The sequence below is a fragment of the Pseudopodoces humilis genome, chromosome 22 (genome assembly GCF_049639895.1).
Source record: "Pseudopodoces humilis isolate 2021_Gansu_Grassland_sample_001 chromosome 22, ASM4963989v1, whole genome shotgun sequence".
NCBI classification, from domain to species: domain Eukaryota; kingdom Metazoa; phylum Chordata; class Aves; order Passeriformes; family Paridae; genus Pseudopodoces; species Pseudopodoces humilis.
Window position 1 is genome coordinate 5,658,699 of NC_142221.1, and position 18,883 is coordinate 5,677,581.

The window sequence follows — 18,883 nt, forward strand, 5'->3', positions numbered from 1 at the left end:
CAGGCAAATAACAGCCCTCCCCCACTCATCGCCGATTTTGTCTTATTTCTGATGATAAGAAGACAAAAACATCCATATATCTGATACTGCCAAGCCAGGAAAAAAAAATCCAAAAAAACTTAAAAACAACGTAAGATTTCTTGAAATACCTTTGATATATTGAAACCCCAGCAAATCAGAGAAATTGGAATAAAGGATCAAAGTGCAGTTACTTAGAACAGTCCTTGTCTGGAGCTGTTTGCTCCTTTCTCATCCTCAGGGAAGAAAAAGCCCAGACATGCACCACAATACAGGGAACATGTTCAACATTTGCAGCAACTTTGCATACTACTGGCTAAAAAAAATTGATTTATTTCAGTCTGTTTCACATACTTAAATTCCAGTTTTCTTATCTCTTTGCCATCTCAAAAACCCACAAACATTTCTTCTTAAGTCCCCCCTGACAAAAAGTTTTTAAATTGCAGTTTGTGCTTAGCATTTTTATGATGATGCAGCCTGTATATTAATTCACACTCATTATATTTACTCCTCTACTAAAGAGTAATATGCCTTGGCAGTTGTAATCATACCAATTAAAGATAATTTAATGATGACTGAAGATGATCTATTTATAGAGGATGAATCTTAAATATTAAGACCCTCTTAAGAAAACCACTGTGCTATTGGGTTCAAATATTTAGTATCAGTTTTTCAACACATGAAAAGCTGCCCCATGCACTGGCCCAGAGCAAGGAGCTTGCCTGCAGGAGAAGTGGACTGGGAAATTGCTCAGTTACATCCAGGCAGTCTCTGACTGCCACTGCTTGTGCTCCAGCTGCTGCTGGAGATGCCAAGCTTGAACTTCAGAAATTCAGATTAACTCCTGTGCTAATCAGAGAGAGATGACAGGGCTAAAAGGGCCATCAGTCCAGCTCAAGAGTGTTTATGTTTTTATGTTCTTGGCTCCTCTATGAGGTATTGTGATGGGCCACACCAGCCAGGGGAGAAATCACAGCAGGTACCCAGCCAGGATTTGAAATTCCAGAGGATTTAGTTCCATTGAGACTTTTTGCTTTTGAGGGAGGTGCCACTGAACCTCTTTCTGCTCCAGTTTCACTGTCTGTAAAACGGCTATATGAGTTCTTTACCAGGCATTTAGGGATTCTTACTTCACTATTAATTGTGTAGTACTTTAAATTCCTCAGAAGAACCATTGCACTCAGCTGTGATACAAATGAACTTGCAAGTGCTCAAGAGGTGAAAGCACTACGACCACTCTGCTGAGCTCCTACTCTATCCTGCAAGCTTGACGTCTACAAACAGGCCAGACTCCTTCCCAGCAACAGCCGGAATAACTCCACTGAAGTTGGTGCATCTGTGCCTGCTTCTGCCAGCACTAAATTTAGCCTGTGCATTCATCATCAAGTTGTTCCACTGAGTTAGTTAGAAAAAATCTCCAAGCAGAGTCATACCTGTTAGGAATAATCACTTACAGAAGCTACATTCAGTGTCCCTGCGGACAGGAACAGCACAGGTTATCCAGGTGCAGGGGCTGTCACCCCGGTACCGGGGCGGCTCCCGGAGAGCCGCCCCGCGGGCGTGCAGCCAGCCCGGCCGCACGGTAATTCCCCCCTCAAAACCACTAGAGAGCAAAGCAGCCAGGCAGAGCACACCCCGGGCACTAGGTGTACATTGAGCCGGCCCCATTTCTGGGCAAACACACGGTCATAGCCAACTAGAGCTTCCCTCACAAGGCGGCCCAGCCCCCCCGCTCCCCCGCACTCCGCTTTGTCGCCCCCTCCCCGCCGCCATCTTAACTCCTGGAACCCCGCGCCCTTCGCCCGCGCTGCCACTCGTGCCCCCGGCGGCGCGGCGGGACCAGCCGGGCCCCAGCGCAGCTACGGCGGGAGCGCCCGAAGGGGAAGAAGAAGCCTCCGCCGGCCCCATGGCTCCAGCCAAGGTGCGGGGATAGACCGCACCCTTCTCCCGCACGGAGCCACCGCCCGCCCAGCACCGGCGCTCCACGCCCTTCCCCAACATGGCCGCGCCCGCCTCAGTTTACCGCTCGCGGCCCGGCGGGCTCGTCGCTCGGGTGGCGTCACCGCGCGCCCGTTTCCATGAGAACCGGAGGCGCGGGCCGTGGGAGCGCCACGGGCCGTGCCCGCCGGGAGCGACCCCCGATCCCCCCTGCACCGCCGGGCCCTCCCCGGCCCCGGCATGTTCGCGGACAGGACGGCACCCGGTGCCGACGTGCAATCGCTGTGGAGGAGCGCCCGGAGCGCGCGCTGCGAGGCGGTGAGAGACCCCCGGGGCCGCCCCGCTCCGCGCTCTTGTACCAGCGGGCCGGGCAGTGGGCGGCTGTCAGGCCTGCGCCTTCCCCGGACCTTCTGGGATCGTGCCCCGACTTGTCCCCATCCTGTTCGTCCGTGACACCCCCGCGGCTCCGGCGGGGCCGGGCCCGAGAGCTCCAGCTCAGGTCGCTGTTGGCACAGTGCGGGGGCCGGGGCGGCCGGGCCTGTGTCTGTCCCGGCTCTGTCCCGTCAGCCTTTTGCTGATTGAGCCCCTGTGTGCGAATTGGCAAAGAACCGCCCGAGCGGCTGCCGCCCCGCAGTTTGAGAGCTGCTAATGCTGCGCTGTCACCGTGTGTGCTGCTCGCTCTGCGTTACTCTGGAGCTCGCTACCTTCTTGCCTTCTCCCGTCCTTCCCATTCCGTGCTTTAGAGCACTGCATGAATCTGACTGGCATTCGGGCATCTCTGTCTCCGGTCAGATTTTGGGAAGGTCACAAACGCATCACCAAGAGCTGGGCAGGTACGGAGGTACCCTGTGTTTAACCATGACCCAGAGCTGTGCAGAGGAGCTGGAATGTCTCCGTGAGACGGCAGGAAGGGGAAAGTGCTTTGAATGCGTTGTGCAACACTTGTTTTTCTGCTTGGATTATAGACTGCCTGTCTTCTTTTAATAGAAAACTTGCCAGACTGGGAAAATTTCAACAGCAGAAGCTGCAGCACAATCTCATACAGCCCGAGATGCTGCGGTGCAGACAGAACAGAGCAAAGATGCTTTCCAAGACTTCCAGCAAGAAGTCCAAGTAGATTACACCAGGCTTCTGTCATTCCTTCAGAGAGTGGAGGACACTGTTATCAAAGAGCTAAATAAAAACTGGAAAAGTCATGCCTTTGATGGCTTTGAAGTGAACTGGACAGATCAGGATGAAACAGTAAGTGATAGGCTTCAGGTCATTGTCCAAGCAGAGTTGGTTACAGTTACTCTAAGTTGTTAGTTCTAGTCCTTATTGCTGTGATTGTTCTTGCCAATAATATAATATTCTAATAATAAATAATTCCAATAATAATTCTAATAATTAAACATTACCAGTTGGGTTGCCTTGGGGCTTTTTTTCAGCTTTCTGCTTGCTTGGTAAAACTGCTCTTCCTGCTGGTAACTGAGCTGTAGCAGCAGCGAGACGAGGAAGCCTGCAGTTGGTGTAGGCTTTTCTTCAGCCTCTTCAGAGCACTCCAGCCTAGCAGGAATCTAGGAACAGTTGCAGTCAGTGAGTTGGCAGCTCTGCCTGCTTATATTATGTTTATTTAGTGCATGGTGCTCAGGAATGGAAGCAATTTGTATCAGACAGTACATGTTGGGACTGGCATTTTCAAACTGTTACTTGTGGAGCTCAGCAAGTGCCAAACTCACACCTGGCAGGCGCTATAAATTCTTAGGCACAGCCTTCCAGAGCTGTGCACTCTCTGAGAGGTTGTGTTTGAGTGACTGTTGCGTTGTGGGTTTGTTTCCCAACAGGGATTCAACAACCTTTTCACATAAATTCTTGAACTGAGGAAAACTCACACTGTAACCACACAATCACATCAGGGGTGGGCACAAACCTCATTTCTCTCTGTTCAGAGATTGTCGTCTCAGTGCTTGGATTTGACCTCTTCCAGGTGTTGTGTTTGCATACATTGTCATACCCAGAGGCTCAGGATCAAAACCTGCAGGTCACCAGTGTTTCATGGAATGCCACGGGATCTGTCATTGCATGTTCCTATGGCCGGTGAGTATCCAGATGGATTTGGGAGTGCAGCTGAGGCTGATGTGATGTCTCAGGCTGGCCTGAGGTCTACATATGTTTACTTTCTCTGCAGTAATAGGCTGACATATCTATATCTATATTTATGTCTATATCCACTCCTTATGCAATTTGAATAATTAATCTTCAAAGTAACAAAATCTCAGCCAAGTACGGAATTACATCTTTTATTTCTTTTACCTTCTGCCCACCCTGAAAATGGATACATGATCTTACTGATTTGTTTCTAGGTAGATTCTGTTTCTGAAAAATGTAAAGAGCAGATGCACTTGCAAATATCTGTAAGTGAGATTTGGGAGAATGCACTTTATCTTCACTGAGATCATGATGTTTAATGTGGTCTCTGAGCACCCTGGATGAACCTGGCACCTGTTCACACATGTGCCTGGTGCCATGGACATGTAACAACACATGTTTAAGGATTTCTGAAATAAGGGTTTCACAAATCATTTATCTAATCCATTAATGTCATTAGCAGCCCCCTCTTTCTTGGCCCTACTGCTGCCCTATTTTTTTTTTAATGCTCCCCTTTCCTTAGATTAAAAGCCCCAGCAAAAAGGGTGTCTGCGAGAGAGTGTATAGGGAAGAGTAAAACAGGGCAAACCTGTATGTTAGTTGCTCCTTCTGCTCTCCCAGTCTACAACTGTTTGCAGATGAGGATGTGGTTTCTGTGTCTGTGGGTACCCTCAGCAGAATTCCTCCCATAAACTTTCCATATGCACCCTTTTGATTGGTCCCATTATTTGAATGGTGAGTAGGTTTTGGAATAGGGAAATTGTACCCAAAATTTACTGGCTGCCACTTTGTTGTAAGCACAGACATGTGCCCTGTCACATCTTGTATAAACCAGCCCACAGAGAAGTTCCATCCCCTCATGAATCCTTCATGGTAGGACACAAAGCAGCACTTTGAGGTGACCAGTGGGGAATCTCAGAGCTCTGCTGGATTGGAATCCTCTGGAACACACAAAGCAAGATGTAGCTTTTTGTTTTTCAGGTTGGATGATGGGGACTGGAGCACAGAAAAATCCTATGTTTGCACCTGGAATCTGGACAGAAGAGGGTTGAATTCACAGCACCCTGACCTGGTGGTGGATGTTCCCAGTTCTGTCATGTGCCTGGCTTTCCATCCCTCCCAGCCATCACTGATAGCTGGTGTGTTGTTCTTACCTCAGATATACTTGAAACATACCCTTTTTTCCTGCAGCCTGGATCCTTTGGTTTCTCTCTCTGAGTTCAGCCTCAGATTTCCTGTAAAGGAACAGTGTTGCAGCTCCTTAAACCGACAAACTAACACCCACCAACACAAATAAGTGCACTGTTGCATCTGAACTGGGACTCTTGCTGCCTCTTTAGTGACACCTGCCTTTATATCCCCTTTTCAGAAGTGACAGAAGGAAATCCAGCCCTGGCTGCAAGGGAATAAACTTATTTCAGCAGAGCAATATTCTCTTACACCAGAACTGGCTGTGTCCTGCACAGAACTGCCCAGCCTTTGAAGCTGGTGGGTCTGTTTCCACCATTGCTCCATTTGTGCATTTGTTCTGAGCTGTCAGACCTTAGATGTTTTATATTTGTCTTTTCAGGTGGCCTATTCAGTGGGGAGCTGGTAGTGTGGGACACCAGCAGGACAGAAGACCCTGTGATTTGGAGGACAGGGATGACAGAGGACACCCACACTGACCCAGTCTATCAGGTAACAGAGAACATTGACAGCAAGCAGGGCTGGGGCAGGTGAGAGTTGCCACTGCTCTGTGTCATCCCTTTGGTCCCCATCCACACACAGCTAGGCAGTTCACAGACATGTCAGCAGTTAATATTCTTTTTTGGTTGGCTATTTCCCCCCAAATCTAGCTCCTGAACAGGCACTTAGCCTGTAAAAAATGACTTCTCACTGTCCAGGATAAATGAAGAGCAGACCTATTCCCAAACTGTAATCATTTATTATGGGAGATGCAGCCAATGATACTTGGAGTGGTTTAAAAACACAAATGGGAAACTGATCCTTGGAAGCTTAAAGCCACATGCTTTAAGGGCTTTTATGAGCATGTCATGCAGCCTGGCTTCCTAACGATTTTGCCCTTCTGGGGCCTTGTGACTCTGGACATTCTGTGTATTTTTCTCATATGCTCCTCAGGAAAATGCTATTGTTTGGAGTTGGGTGAAAGTGCCATAAATACCCATCCCAAAATTGAGAGCAGGTGAACCATAAAAACTGCAATGGAGATGCAGCCCTAAAACACTGGATGTGTTTCTCTTGTTGCATCTGTGTCTGTACCAGCTCCCAGCAGAAGCTTGTTTGGTATCAGGCTGGTGCCTGGCTCTGCTCCTGTGTCTGGGTAGATCCAGTCGCTCCAGGCTGCATGGGCTGGGTCGTTGTGACAGTCCCCGTTGTCCTGAGCTCCTGGCATTTGGAACAGGTTAACTGGTTACCTGACACCAAGCACAGAAACCACGCCCGGCTGTTGAGTGTGGCGACAGATGGGAAGATCCTCGTGTGGAGGGAGGAGCGGGATGGGTGGCTGGCCTTGGCTGAAGGATTTGCCATCGTGGCTCAGCAGATCCCTCGCAGCACTCGACTAAAGAAGGTGAGTTCAGCAGCTCAGAGAGTGCCCTTTCCACAAAAACACTCTGAACTTTGGAGCTCCAAGAAGGGCCAGGAAAAGCCCCTTCTGAACACACACACCCTTGAGCCACAGCTCCTTTGCCACATGGAAATCATTCTTGGAAGACTGACAACAGCTGAGGTTTTGCATTGCTCTAAAGAGAAGTTGCTGGGATGGAGAACTTGTAATGTTAATTCATGTGAACCCCGTTGTAGGAAGGATTCAGTGCCACATACACAGAGCTGTCACAAGCTGTGCTGTGAACAGCCCGCTGGGTCCCCAGCAGGCTCTGTCTGCCTGTGCCTCTCTCTGGAGCCCCAGCTCACACCAGCTCTGTCTCTCTTTCCCCAGGTGGCCTGGGGAGAGGCAGCCGTGGGGGTGACCTCGCTGTCCTTCTCACACTTGGATCCCGGTGTGTTCATTGTGGGTGTGGAAGGTGGGTATTCCCTGAGGTGCTCCACCATGGCCCAGACTCCAGCGGCTCTCCCGCAGCCAGCTGGCTCCGTTCCCCTCAGGGCACCGGCAGAACTCGCCTTCTCCCCGCATGCTGGGCCCGTGTACTCCGTGAGCTGCTCACCCTTCCACAGGCAAGTGCTGCATGTGGGACGCTATCACTGCCAGGCTCTAAAACCAGATTTTTCAAATAGCCCCTGGGATTGTGTACAAGTTCCAGAAAAAGGGCCAACTGGCATTAGGAATGTCCCGTTGTAGGAGAAACAACGTGCACTGGCTCTGGTGAAGGTGCCTACTGGACTATGAGGCATGTGGGCACAGAAGCACCATTCTTTAGATAATCCTAGCTGTTTCAATTAAAACTCAGTTTAAAGCCAAGGAGCTGAGAAAGCCCTTCACTTAGGCAGATCACTAAATATCTTACTGAAGATTTTTCTGACATCAGTAGCTGCCATAATTTAAATGAGAAGCTCCCATCTCTGCCAGCAATTCACCCACCATCCGTGGAGGCCCCAAGCCCTGCTTCTGTGAAACATGCTGACAGCCCAGGTTTGCATTTAATTTGCATGAGACAAGCCCAGCTCGAACAATGCTCAGCTCTAGATCAGCAGTTCTCAGGCAGCCCTGGCCCACAACCCATCAGTGGTCAATACAAGCCCTCATTAAGCTTAATTGAGGGCAGTAACAAAGCTGCATCTCTACAGCCCACAGCAGAGCCTGGCAATTGCTGCTTTAGGAAACACAGACCTTTACAAAGCAGGAATATTGTCCGAGGTCATGCTCCTTGACTGATTTTTGTTCTTTATCGTTAGCAGTAAAACAATAAGAGCTGTTTCTTGCTTCCTCCCTCCCCCAGGAACCTCTTTCTGAGCTGTGGGACCGATGGACAAATTCACTTGCACTCCATGTTGCAGACACAGCCCCTCTTTGCTCTACAGTTATCAAAGAAATACCTGTTCTGTGTATGCTGGTCTCCAGTTCGACCACTGGTCTTTGCAGCTGCATCTGGGGAAGGCAAGTAACTGCAGGTGTCTCCTCTTAAGCATAAAATTAAGAGTGTGCTGGGTATTAATTAGTCAAGTCGATTGTACTGATTAGCAGATTCCACAAGCACAGAGCAGTGGCCATTGTTTGTACTGTGTAATTATACAAAGAAGTAATTTCTAACTTTAGCAAGGTGAACCAGCAAAGTTATTTCTCACTTCTGATGGTACTTTTAAATCTGTTGCCACAGTCATTCACAGGAATACAGCACAGCAAGATCACTGTGGCGAAATCTATTTCCAGCTTGTTTTTGACATCTACTTCCAGAACTAATGGTTCAAACTGAAAACTTTTTCCTTAGAAAATTGCCCAAACAGTTTTGAGTTAAAGAATGGAGATTTCACAGAATTTGGCAAGCTAGTTTCAGGTTTCTGACAGCAGAACAAATCCATGCTGCCTGCAGTAATGTCAGCTGTCTGTCACAGCCTAGACACCCATCAGCAGGGGAAACAGGTTAAAAATAACTCTCAGTGCCAGACAAAGCAGATACTCGCCTGCTGTTAGATAGGATGTCTGTTGCCATGAAGCTGCAATGAGTGTCTGTGTCTGCAGGAGAGGTGCACCTGTTTGACCTAGCGAGGAGCATGCAGAAGCCCACAGTGTCCCTGAAGCAGTCCATGAATGACTGCCCTGTGTATTGTCTGGAATTCAACACCAAGCACACACAGCTCCTGGCAGCAGGGGATGCTTCTGGGACAGTCAAAGTCTGGCAGCTGAGCTCTGACTTCACCGAGCAGGGACCAAGGGAAACAAGTCACCTGGAGCAGCTGGCAAGTGAGCTCATGGACTGAGGAAGCAGCACAACAGCTGTGTGAAGCTTTTAACTGCCCTGACTCCAGGAACAGTTCCCCACTCACCTGTTCCAGTGTTGGCCTGGAAAATACAGGTAACCAACAGCTGGAGTTGCCTCCTCCTAACAGTTAAATTTGCATTTAACCATTAAACACAAGATGATGTGGTTCGACCAGTAACTTTTATTGAAGCACACTGCAACATGTTTCTTTTCCCTAAGAGTTTTAAGCTAAGCACTTTAAGGTTACATCATAAAGTAACATTGATTATTGTAGAGCACAAAGAGAGAGAGACACATGCAGAGCTACAGTCAGCAAACGTGAGCATGTCCTTTGCATCTTTTGGTACTAGTGTTCCAGATCAATTCACAAAGAGTGAACGTGTAAATTCTATGTAGTCGTAGGCAGAAGGCAGTTCCCTTCCCTTGCCATCCATGTAGGGTTTCATGTGAGAGATGCAATAATCGGCCTGTTCCCGGGTCAGGTTCTGAAAGAGACACAGCTTGGGGGTGAGAGGGCTCTGGGGCTGCCAGGGGGCATTGACAGGCAGCTCTCCCATTCCCCGGGGCAGAAACCAGAGCAGCACAACTACGCCCAGCATGGAAATGCTCTGGCTGTTGGCACTCCTTGGTTAAGGGTTGGAAGGCCTGACCGGAGTCTTCCCACTGAATAGAAGACAGAACAGGTAACTGGGACAAGGAAGCACTACAAACTCTTTATTTTCCTGCCAGCTGGTGGTATTCAGACAGGAAAAACTTGCTGTCTTGGCAGGGCAGTGAGAGGGAGGAGATGTTCATACTGTCTAAACTTAGGCTCAAGCTTTTCCTTTGAATTGCTGTCTGGAGAAACATCCTCCATCTAGTTTCCCAAAAATTGGAAGTTCTGAGGACAGTGTCCTCCCTTCCAGGCCTTTGAGTAGCTCTTGTTTTATTCAACCTGAGCAGTTCATTGGTATGTAAAGCTTTTCCTCTTCCTCTGTAGAGCCAAGAAAGCAACTGCGCAGGATTGTCACGGCAATTTCTGTGTTTACTGCAGGGGATTTCCTGGCAGGGTCAGAACTGACTCAGGCCCAGTGACATGACCCTCTAAGCCATTAGTGCTGGGCTTTATCTATGAACAAAAGTTTTGTGTGTTCCTCCCTGGGGGTTGACAACCAGCACTTACCTGGTAGAGCTCCTCCTTGGTCACGTAGGGCTTCCCCTCGGAGCTGAGGGCACGGAAAGCGCTCTCGATCTCCTCACTGGATTTCACATTCTCTGTTTCCCGGCTGATCATGAAGGCCATGTACTCCTGCAGTGAGACATGTCCATCCCTGCCAGCAAAACACAGTGTGAGCACCAGAGCAGAGCACTTCCAGACCCTCCAGAGAGGGGCTGGAACTGTTCTGGAAGGACTGGAAGTTTTAACGCAGGAGACTCACACCAGATCATTTTCTGAAAGTGAATTTCTTCTTTACAAGCATCAGTCTTACCTTCCCCAAAGGCTTTCACATGAGTCATTGTAAAAACAACCACAGCTCTCAGCCTTTGACGGACCTTCCAGCTAACTCCCCAGCCAGTACCTCCATGTATTTTGCAGTACAGAAAGGTCCAACTCACATACCTGTTGGGATCTACAGTGTCAAGAATAGACTCAAACTCAGGGTCTGGCTCTCCTTCCTCAACCATGGGCAGATCATAGCCAAGAGAGCGCAAGCAAGACTTAAACTCCTGGTGATTAAGTCGTCCAGATTTGTCCTTGTCAAAGTGCCTAAAAACATAAAACCAGAACCCATGTGTGTCAGTTACTGAGTCCTGAAAGCTGTAAAGTGGGCTGAAAACTAGATCAAGGCCCTATTCTGGACAAATGAGTTTGTATCAATAAATAGTTTAATCTAGCATACATGAAAAATATGCACAAATTCTTAACTTTGCTTTAAAAGCAACCCTCTCCCACCAAAAACTCCTATTTGTATTCCCAGCTGGAATTGGCACTGCCAGCAGCAGGAGTTGGGGGCTGTTGCCCTCTGACAGATAATGGAGCAGCTCAGCACAAAGTGGGGCAGACAACAAAGGAGCCAAGAATGGATCCTACAAACAGGATGCATGTGCCAGAAATATCTCCCAAGCCTTCCTCTGGCATGTGTTCCTTGCAACTCACTTGAACATCATGCTGAACTCCTTCAGGGCCTCCTCAGTGACTCCAGTGGTGTTCCTGAAAGGGAAGCAGCAAAGCTGATGAGCAGTTCCTGAGCTGTGCTACTCCGAGCCCAGCAGTTGCACCACACAGTGAGGACAAAGGAGCAAACAACCATTCCATGTGGGAACGCTTGTACACACTTATTCCACAGAATAAAACTGTTCCACTAAGATCCTGCCCTTGCTCATGGCCAACAGGAGCTACTCCAGAACTGCTCACTTCATCTCTCAGAAGGGAACTGGGAGGTGGTGGGGATGTACAAGCTCACTACATCCATTGGTCTGAGCACAGGAGACTCCTTAGCACAGACCTGGCTGCAGGCGTGGGCAGCTGTGGCTCCTGTCTTTCCCCCCACCCCCAGTCAGACACTTCAAACCACACGTGGACCAGGCAGTACCGAGCTTGGATCTGCTGTTCCAGGTTGTGCTGCATCCTCATTCCCAGCTGGTCCAGCTGGTCCCACTGCTGTGCCAGCCCCACAGTGCTGTGTTCTGTGTATTTGTTGTCCAAGATAAGTGCCTCTTCCATGGCTGCTCCAAGGTCCTCAATCTTCTTCAGCTGGCTCCTCATAGCTCGGATCTCTTGGTGCTTGCGCTGTGAAAAGGGAGCAAAGAGGAGAGAAATCATGGAGCACCAAAAACCAAAAACAATACCACCCAAAAAACAACAACAAAATACCCTACCAAACCAGAGGCTGGCAGGGGAGGAAGGGTTATACTCTTTTACTCCTAGAATTTTATGTCCATATACTAGGATTTGTGAAATAAGATTCAGAGGAATGTTCATCTTCATGCTCACTATCAACCAGGGTTTGCAAACCACTTCTGGAGACTAAAAAACCTCTTATTAGGAAATGTGCTGAAAACACTGTATCCTCTCTGCCCTACCCCAGCCCCTTTAGGAAAAAGGAAAAAAAAAAGGAAAACTACATCAGTGTTGTTTAATGGCCTGCGATGTAAGTAGACATCAGATATGTAAACAGATAATCCCAGAGGTCTCTTCAGTATTCTGAATGTCTAAAATCAATTAAGATTTTCCCACACAATTGCATGCATTTCCCTTCCCGCCCTGTGTTCCCAAGCCAGCTGGAAAATATGTTTTAGACATGGGTGCACATCACTTACTTTAGTAGCTTCCAGCTGTGACTCCAGAGTTCCCGATTCTTCCACCATACATGACCTAAACACAGAACAACAGTGAGAGAAGGCACTTATCTCATAAAAAAATGGCACGTGGGGCTTGAAATTAACAGTCCTTCCTTGAAATGAAAAATCCTTTCAGATATTTAATCACTAGTTTTGTGGTTTGTTTATTCTGACTCATCCTATTTCAGACTGACACAGTACATTTTGTCTGATTCTTATTTCTGTATATAGTTAATTTCTAGCCCCATTTGAAAGGCAATGTGATCAGCAGCCACACTTCATGCCAGACTCAAAGCACCCGCTTTACTGGACCTCATGGAATTAGAATTTAGTGCAGTCCCACCCCCCTGCCCCGTGCCCAGCACACACCACACACACCAACTGCAGGTGAGTCACTGGGGATGGGCTGTATTTGCAGTCAGGTACAGGAGCTCTACAAAGGGGTGTTACAAAGGGTAAAATGAGGGTAAAAAAAAGATGGTGAGAACTACTGGTTTGGTTGGAAAGTAGTCTTAATGTGGCATAATCCTTGCAGAGAGCTACAGACCTCTGCTGCTCAGCAGTGCCTGGTGGAAAGGTGCCTTTCCCACCCCACCTCTCCATGCTGCACCCAGAGCTGCTGAGGTTCAGCCACTCTGCCCAGTGATTTCCACCCTGAGCTTTACATGCAGGTCCCCACAGTGGCCAGGGGCTCCAAGATCTCCTTCGTACAGACTAGCTATGGACAGTCTCTGGATGCTGCTTTTCCCCCACCCCAAGATCCCAAGCAATATCTAAGCAGCCGTGTTTGGGAATCTCTGTCCTTCCAACACGTACGGTGAGAGCTCGCACTGGATGACCCACACATGGACAGTGAGTCTGTCTGGGTGCTGTGCAGGTGGGGTGTCCTCTGACTCTGGGGTATTAAAGTTCCTAAAACCTGAATCGCTGGTATTTCAGTCACTAAAACCAGGTTTTTTCATCCCCACTGGACTCTGTCTTCCCATGTGCTTTTGAGCTTCTTGAGAATGGGGATTTCAAGTGCTGAATCACTCTGTAGCAATGAAAATACACCAAACATCTGGGTGTTTCTCACCACAGGGTTAAGGCTCAGACTCAACGCCTGCCTAGAGATGAAGCGCACGCCCAGAGCCTTGAGCAGGAAGCTGGGAACCAACCGTGGAAAGAACCAACAGGGAAACAAACCTCCAAGCATCTCTAAGCCGTGAAAGTTAGTTGGAAGGAAAGCGAGCCTTGGAATTAACGAGTGCGTTTGAAAACCAAAGTGATGAGGTAAGAAAATAAGAGGAAAAAACCTTCCAGATAGATCATCCCCAACTTCATACTGATAGACACGAATGACACGACGATATGCTATGCTAGTCAAAGGAAAGAAACCAAGTAAATTCCAAAAAGGAAGAAAGAAAGAACAGAGGAAAGAACACACCAAAACACGGCCAACTGCAGTGGAGCCACACTCCAAGCCAGCACTGCCTTGCAGCAAACAAGCAAGTACTTAATGAGAGAAAATTATTTAAATGCTGGTTGCACATACACAAAAATAAACCGTTATTATTTTCATGTAAGTCACAAAAAAGTGAGTCTCGCTAAGAGACAAACTGAAGTTTTGCAGTTAGCTCATCTACAGATTATTCAAAAGCATTTTTCTTCCTAAACTCCAAACTGTACTACTTACTCCCTTCCCCGAAGAACATCCCTCCCAGGCAGTGCTGGGCACACACAAGCTGCAAAGCTAGGAGTGTGCATGGCAGCTCTTCTGACACTTCCCTGAAGCTCTTCCTTCTTGCCAAGCCAGGCTAAGCACAGCCAGTGCCTCTTGGATCTAAATCCACTTTTTTTAATCTATTCACAGAGAATTAGGGACAAATTCTGCCTGGCATATCAGCAGCCCTCTGGTAATTGGTTCAACAAAAGAGCCTGGCATGAGGATCTCTAACTCTGACCCTGCATCTTTCAGTGAATGGCTCCTTTCTCTTCGCTCGTTCTTGGATACCAGAACTAATCTACAACACTGCTTGACAAAGGAGCAGGGAATTCAGCATCCATTCCAGGAAAATCTGCTTGGTTCCATTAAACTGTACAATGAAACCACAGCAAACTATTTTTATCTGGCAGAACACAAGAAACTGATCGTTACAGAGCAAATAAGCAGCAGGATTATCTGTAAAGATTCCACCCTTTTATTAGGAAAAGCTTTCTCTTTAGGAGCAAGGCCCTGGCCTCCTCCAGCCCGGTGCACAGGCTCACACACAGCCTCTGCCCTGGCCCAGAGATTGCTGGCATTTGACATCACATCTTATCACAAAGCTTCCACTGTGCTGCCACTTGTCCTGCTGAAGGAATTTAACTGGACAGACCCATTTGCAGAGGCTTTGGTAGTCTGAAAACATTTAAAGATCTTATTATTTCCTTTCCACTTCCAGACAAATGGCCAACACACATCCTCATCAGGAACCATTACTGTGGACACAGTGGGCTTAAAACTGCTGGCAAACTCCAACAGCTTCTTGGATTCATGTTGGAAGGTTGGTTTTCTCTTGTCAAGGCTAAAATCTGTGTGGACCATGGTTTGCAGCAGATTAAAAATGGGCAGTTCATATTTGCAAACTTTAAGATTTTAAGGTTTAATGTTTTAAGATATATAATTTCAGAAAAATGTTCTCCTTATCAAAACCAGTCAATACTTTGGAGATTTCACTGTTCTCAGAATACTTATGGTCAAATGTTTTATTTCACTAAGAAAGTCTCTTCAGCTGAAAAACTAGAAATGTCAGAATAGCCTGCCTTTGGAAAGCAGCTATACTCTCACATATCTTCTCAAATCAAGGGCCTTTTCCTGTGCAAGCCCTCAGAGAAAGCAAGAGCAAAAGTCAGGAATTCCATGGTATGCCAGTGGCTGCCTGTTGTAATTCTCTTTTTGACTAGGAAATTGCTATGTTTCTACTGGTTTATAGTTAACTACTCCAAGATCTTGTTTCCTGTGTCTGTGCACCTCAGCAAAAGGTTGCTTTTTTCAAATAAGAGGAGTTTGAGCACAGCTTTCACAAGCGACGTAATGACAGGAGAAAACACACAGAGCAGAACACGTCACCAAAATTTGAAAGATATAAAATTTAATACTAACCCATCTAGCAGGTAAGTCCTGTAGAATGTGAAGATCCAAACATCAGGCAGCAGGACAGAGACAAGACAGTAAGACAGGGATAGAGATTTGGGTGGGAAGCAAACATCAAAAAATTAAAAATCATATTTATATTTCATTATTTCATGAAGACACATACAGAACTATTTGTAAATACACAGATAGAGAATCACAGGGTTACATGGAACAGAACTCACCTCCTCTGACCCCAACCAGAACCTATCAGAGCTGCTGACAGCACTGAGTGCAGGCACCTGCAATCCTCAACCTTGAGACTTTCTATTTCTAACACAATTGTTAAATCTTTACACCCTCTCCTCAGAGAAGGTTATTATTAGACAGTAGCCCAGGGAAATGATAAAAGTTTTAAGCTCTTTTCACGTCTTCTTTCTCTATTTCAACTCCAGTAAGATTCCCAATACACAATACAGAAGGGGCATTAACAGAAACACCGCACTTCAGAATCTGCTTGGAGCTATTTGTGCTCCACCTCCCCAGCTGTGCTGCAGCCTAGTTCAGAAATAACTGGAGAAAAATGAAGTCCTGGATAACTGGAATTACTGCAGAAAAATTAATTCAGAAATAGAAACATTTTTTAAGTCTGGTGTTTCAGGGCTTTCCTTTCCCCTGTAGCTAATGAGGCCTCCCCCAAATCCCAGATGCAGGGAATGGACAAGATCTGATGAGCTGTTTTTCAGGAGACATTTACAGCTTTGACAGTCCAAAGAGATGGAGGATGCACGCAAATACTACCTAAGGGATTCTGTAAGGGCAGGTGCTGGAAAGACAAACTATACCTGGTCTCCTGAATCCACTGATGGAAGGCATTGGCATGCTGAGCAAATTCCTGACGCAGTTTGTCATTTTCTTCCTGCCTTCGCTGTTCCTTCTGCAGCTCCAGTTCACGTTCCTGAGAAATGAACAACAGTAATTTCAGAGAAATAAAGGGATTGGTCTCATCCTTTAACAGAAAGCATGAACTAAAAGATGAATCCCAGCACAGTACTGAGCCTCAAAACAAAATTGAGTGCTTGGTGTCCTGGCTATCTAGAGAAAAGCATCTCAGGTGGTAACTCAGAACTGAAGCCCTGAGAACTGGAATTGAACCAGCAGTTGCTTCACGCACAGCAGAGAAGTCAAACTTCTGTTAAAGTTAGGAAGTGAGACACCATGAGAACAACTGACAACAGCACAAGTTTATAGTTAGTGGCAATTTTTCTTGGCTCACGAATTTTGAGATATTTTGACTGTATTATGGTGACAAACTCTTGTACCCATTATCTCAGAGAACAACTTCCAGGGATAACTGAAAGGTCATAAACTATGAAGAGAATCTTTCCATCAATGACGTGCCTTGATAATTTTCTGCAGATTCCTCCAGGTTTCTTCAAGAGCCTCCATAGTGAACCAAGTGTAGGGGTTGGAGGCCACACGGAAGCTCTTGATCTGGCGATCAAGCTCTGCCAGCTGGTTGAAATCAGCTTGGGCAGAACTTAGGGAGGAACGGAAAGCGTCATGAGCTTCTCTCAGGGCTTTGATTTCCTCCAGTGAGTTGCAGCGCACAGGATCTGTCAGGTCCTCTTCAGCATTCTCAAACCAACTGTTGAAGGCAGAGGCCTTCTTTGCGAAAGTCAGAAACAGATCCTCAACCTTGAAAAGAGAAAAAATCCAGTTGTTCAGTAATGGGAATATTCTGTATGAGTTCATCAGGAATTAATATACAAGAGTTTGCCTTGCAAGCATCTCAGAAATTCTTGTTAATTCTCCAGGATCTCCAAAATCATAAGCTGCAAAAGCATGAACAAGCTACAGAAGTTGCAAGTGTGTATTTTGTATCAAGTGCACAATTAGAATTTTTTAGCCCCATGGTTGGCCACTCACCTTTCTGAAGTGCTCCTGAGCCTCCAAGAGCTTCTTTTTCCTGGTAGCAGAATTAGCCAGTAGCTGATTCCAGCGTTTCATTAAAGAAGCGTGCCGGGCCTCAATGGCCTTGGACTGGATGTGCTTGGCTGCAAGCAGCTGGTCTTTCAGAGCAGTGATGTTTGCAATTCCCTCCTGCTGGAAAGCCTGAAGTCCAGCATCAAACGTTTCCTGAAGCATTAAAAGAACAAAAGGTATTTTAGATTGTATTTTTCTTTAGCCTTTCCAATACCCTGCATATATTTCAAACACAGATTCTTGTGTGTTCGAAAGAGTTCAGCTGGTCCCTCCTTCACAGGGAGGCATCAGCACTGACCTGTTTGGTGAGCAAAGTTTGCACTGAAGAGAGGTCACGTCCATAATCATCTGTCTTCAGACTGTTTTCCTTCTCCCCTGGAAAATGAAATAAATGTTGCAAAATGTCATTTCTCCATCTCAAACATTCCCCCTGCTCCACATCAGGTTACTACAAAAACATAAAGCAGGGACAGCACTGCTGATTACTCTGGGCTTAGGTCTGTTTGTTACAACAGCACTTGAGGAGCTACTGGAGACCTTCGGAAATGAAGGAGTTTAAGGATTATTTGTGACCAAATACTGTACTTCAGTACAGAACATACCTATCCACGACTCCACCACATCTGCTTTCCAGTTGAACTGGAGGAAGGCTGAGTTCTCATCCAATTTGGCTTTCCTCTGAGCTGCTGCTTTCTCCAGATCTGACACCTTGCCTCTGAGCCCCTTCATCTTGGCAGTGATGTTTGCCTCGTGGTGATTGTTCTATGTGACAGGGAAGAAAAAAAAATTAGACATCCTGCATGATGTTAAAGTCATCTGAGGCATTCAAAACGTTGGTGACAGAGCAAGGGCTTCAGCTGAAAGATACCGTCTCAGAAACAGCTTTGAAAGCAAAACACCAGCAGCTTATTCAGCCGCAAAAAAAGAGTAAGAGCTCTTTTCAAAGACATGACAGAGAGGAGCAAGTCTACTGTAACACAAAGATGTCCTGGGGAGCCTTTGAAGGTTTCTCTTTACTAGTTCATGCTCACCTTTTTAATGAGATCCTCTCCATTAGCACAGACATCGTTCACTCTGTCCTTGTGGACAGTAAAATCAGTCTCAAATGCCTCGTGCTTCTTCAGCAAGCCCTGCAAATACAAGACACAGGCTTCTAAAAATAGTTTCTCACCCTTTATTAAAAAGTATTTAATTTTATAAATGAGATAGCATAAACCTTTTCTGTCAAAAATTCATCTTAGCTGGTTAGCACAACTTACTGGTTTTCTGAGGACGAAAAGAAACGGAGACTGACTTCCAATCAGAGGTCAAGAGATGCAAAACTACATCAAACTGCAAGTAATTTCTACAGGAAATAACATTGTTGGGATGCTTTTATAAAGTGAATTTCCATTTTTTACAATGTAGGCCTTCTAAAGGAACCAACAATATCCTCCAAATTGTAAAGACAATTAAAGAAAAGGTTTGTTATGCTCTAACCAGCAATACTGAAAAAATAAAGTGCTGGCAACTTCCTCCA

At 46.7% G+C, this 18,883-nt stretch overlaps 2 protein-coding genes across 14 annotated transcripts in view; one reads left to right on the top strand and one right to left on the bottom strand.

Annotated features, from left to right (window-relative positions):
* The first annotated feature begins 1,892 nt into the window (after positions 1 to 1,892).
* Positions 1,893 to 9,134, top strand: DYNC2I2 (dynein 2 intermediate chain 2). Its single transcript, XM_005527238.3, has 9 exons — positions 1,893 to 2,274; positions 2,944 to 3,198; positions 3,923 to 4,032; positions 5,065 to 5,222; positions 5,654 to 5,763; positions 6,488 to 6,655; positions 7,025 to 7,260; positions 7,983 to 8,140; positions 8,723 to 9,134. Exons 1-9 carry the CDS (start codon positions 2,197 to 2,199, stop codon positions 8,959 to 8,961), a joined length of 1,512 nt encoding a protein of 503 aa, XP_005527295.1. The 5' UTR covers positions 1,893 to 2,196; the 3' UTR covers positions 8,962 to 9,134.
* SPTAN1 (spectrin alpha, non-erythrocytic 1) overlaps positions 9,125 to 18,883 on the bottom strand; it is a 46,119-nt gene continuing 36,360 nt past the window's right edge. For 5 of the 13 annotated variants that reach the window (XM_014256262.2, XM_088065625.1, XM_014256264.1 and 2 more), the window contains 14 exons: positions 18,396 to 18,494; positions 17,967 to 18,126; positions 17,663 to 17,739; positions 17,308 to 17,517; positions 16,780 to 17,076; positions 16,224 to 16,336; positions 15,409 to 15,426; positions 13,580 to 13,642; positions 12,264 to 12,318; positions 11,537 to 11,733; positions 11,101 to 11,154; positions 10,564 to 10,710; positions 10,126 to 10,273; positions 9,125 to 9,448 (listed from right to left, as the gene is read on the bottom strand). In XM_014256262.2, the coding sequence (XP_014111737.1) occupies positions 9,323 to 9,448; positions 10,126 to 10,273; positions 10,564 to 10,710; positions 11,101 to 11,154; positions 11,537 to 11,733; positions 12,264 to 12,318; positions 13,580 to 13,642; positions 15,409 to 15,426; positions 16,224 to 16,336; positions 16,780 to 17,076; positions 17,308 to 17,517; positions 17,663 to 17,739; positions 17,967 to 18,126; positions 18,396 to 18,494 (1,764 nt within the window). In that variant the 3' untranslated portion in view covers positions 9,125 to 9,322. The remainder of the gene's footprint in view (positions 9,449 to 10,125; positions 10,274 to 10,563; positions 10,711 to 11,100; positions 11,155 to 11,536; positions 11,734 to 12,263; positions 12,319 to 13,579; positions 13,643 to 15,408; positions 15,427 to 16,223; positions 16,337 to 16,779; positions 17,077 to 17,307; positions 17,518 to 17,662; positions 17,740 to 17,966; positions 18,127 to 18,395; positions 18,495 to 18,883) is intronic. The other 8 variants (XM_014256268.1, XM_014256267.1, XM_005527237.2 and 5 more) reach the window with 2 other exon arrangements.

Bases quoted from the DNA above. Each gene is read 5' to 3' on its own strand.
- DYNC2I2 (XM_005527238.3), top strand. From the start codon at position 2,197: ATGTTCGCGGACAGGACGGCACCCGGTGCCGACGTGCAATCGCTGTGG. The intron at 2,275-2,943 runs GTGAGAGACCCC...TTCTTTTAATAG, and splicing joins GGAGCGCGCGCTGCGAGGCG to AAAACTTGCCAGACTGGGAA. The intron at 8,141-8,722 runs GCAAGTAACTGC...CTGTGTCTGCAG, and splicing joins TGCAGCTGCATCTGGGGAAG to GAGAGGTGCACCTGTTTGAC.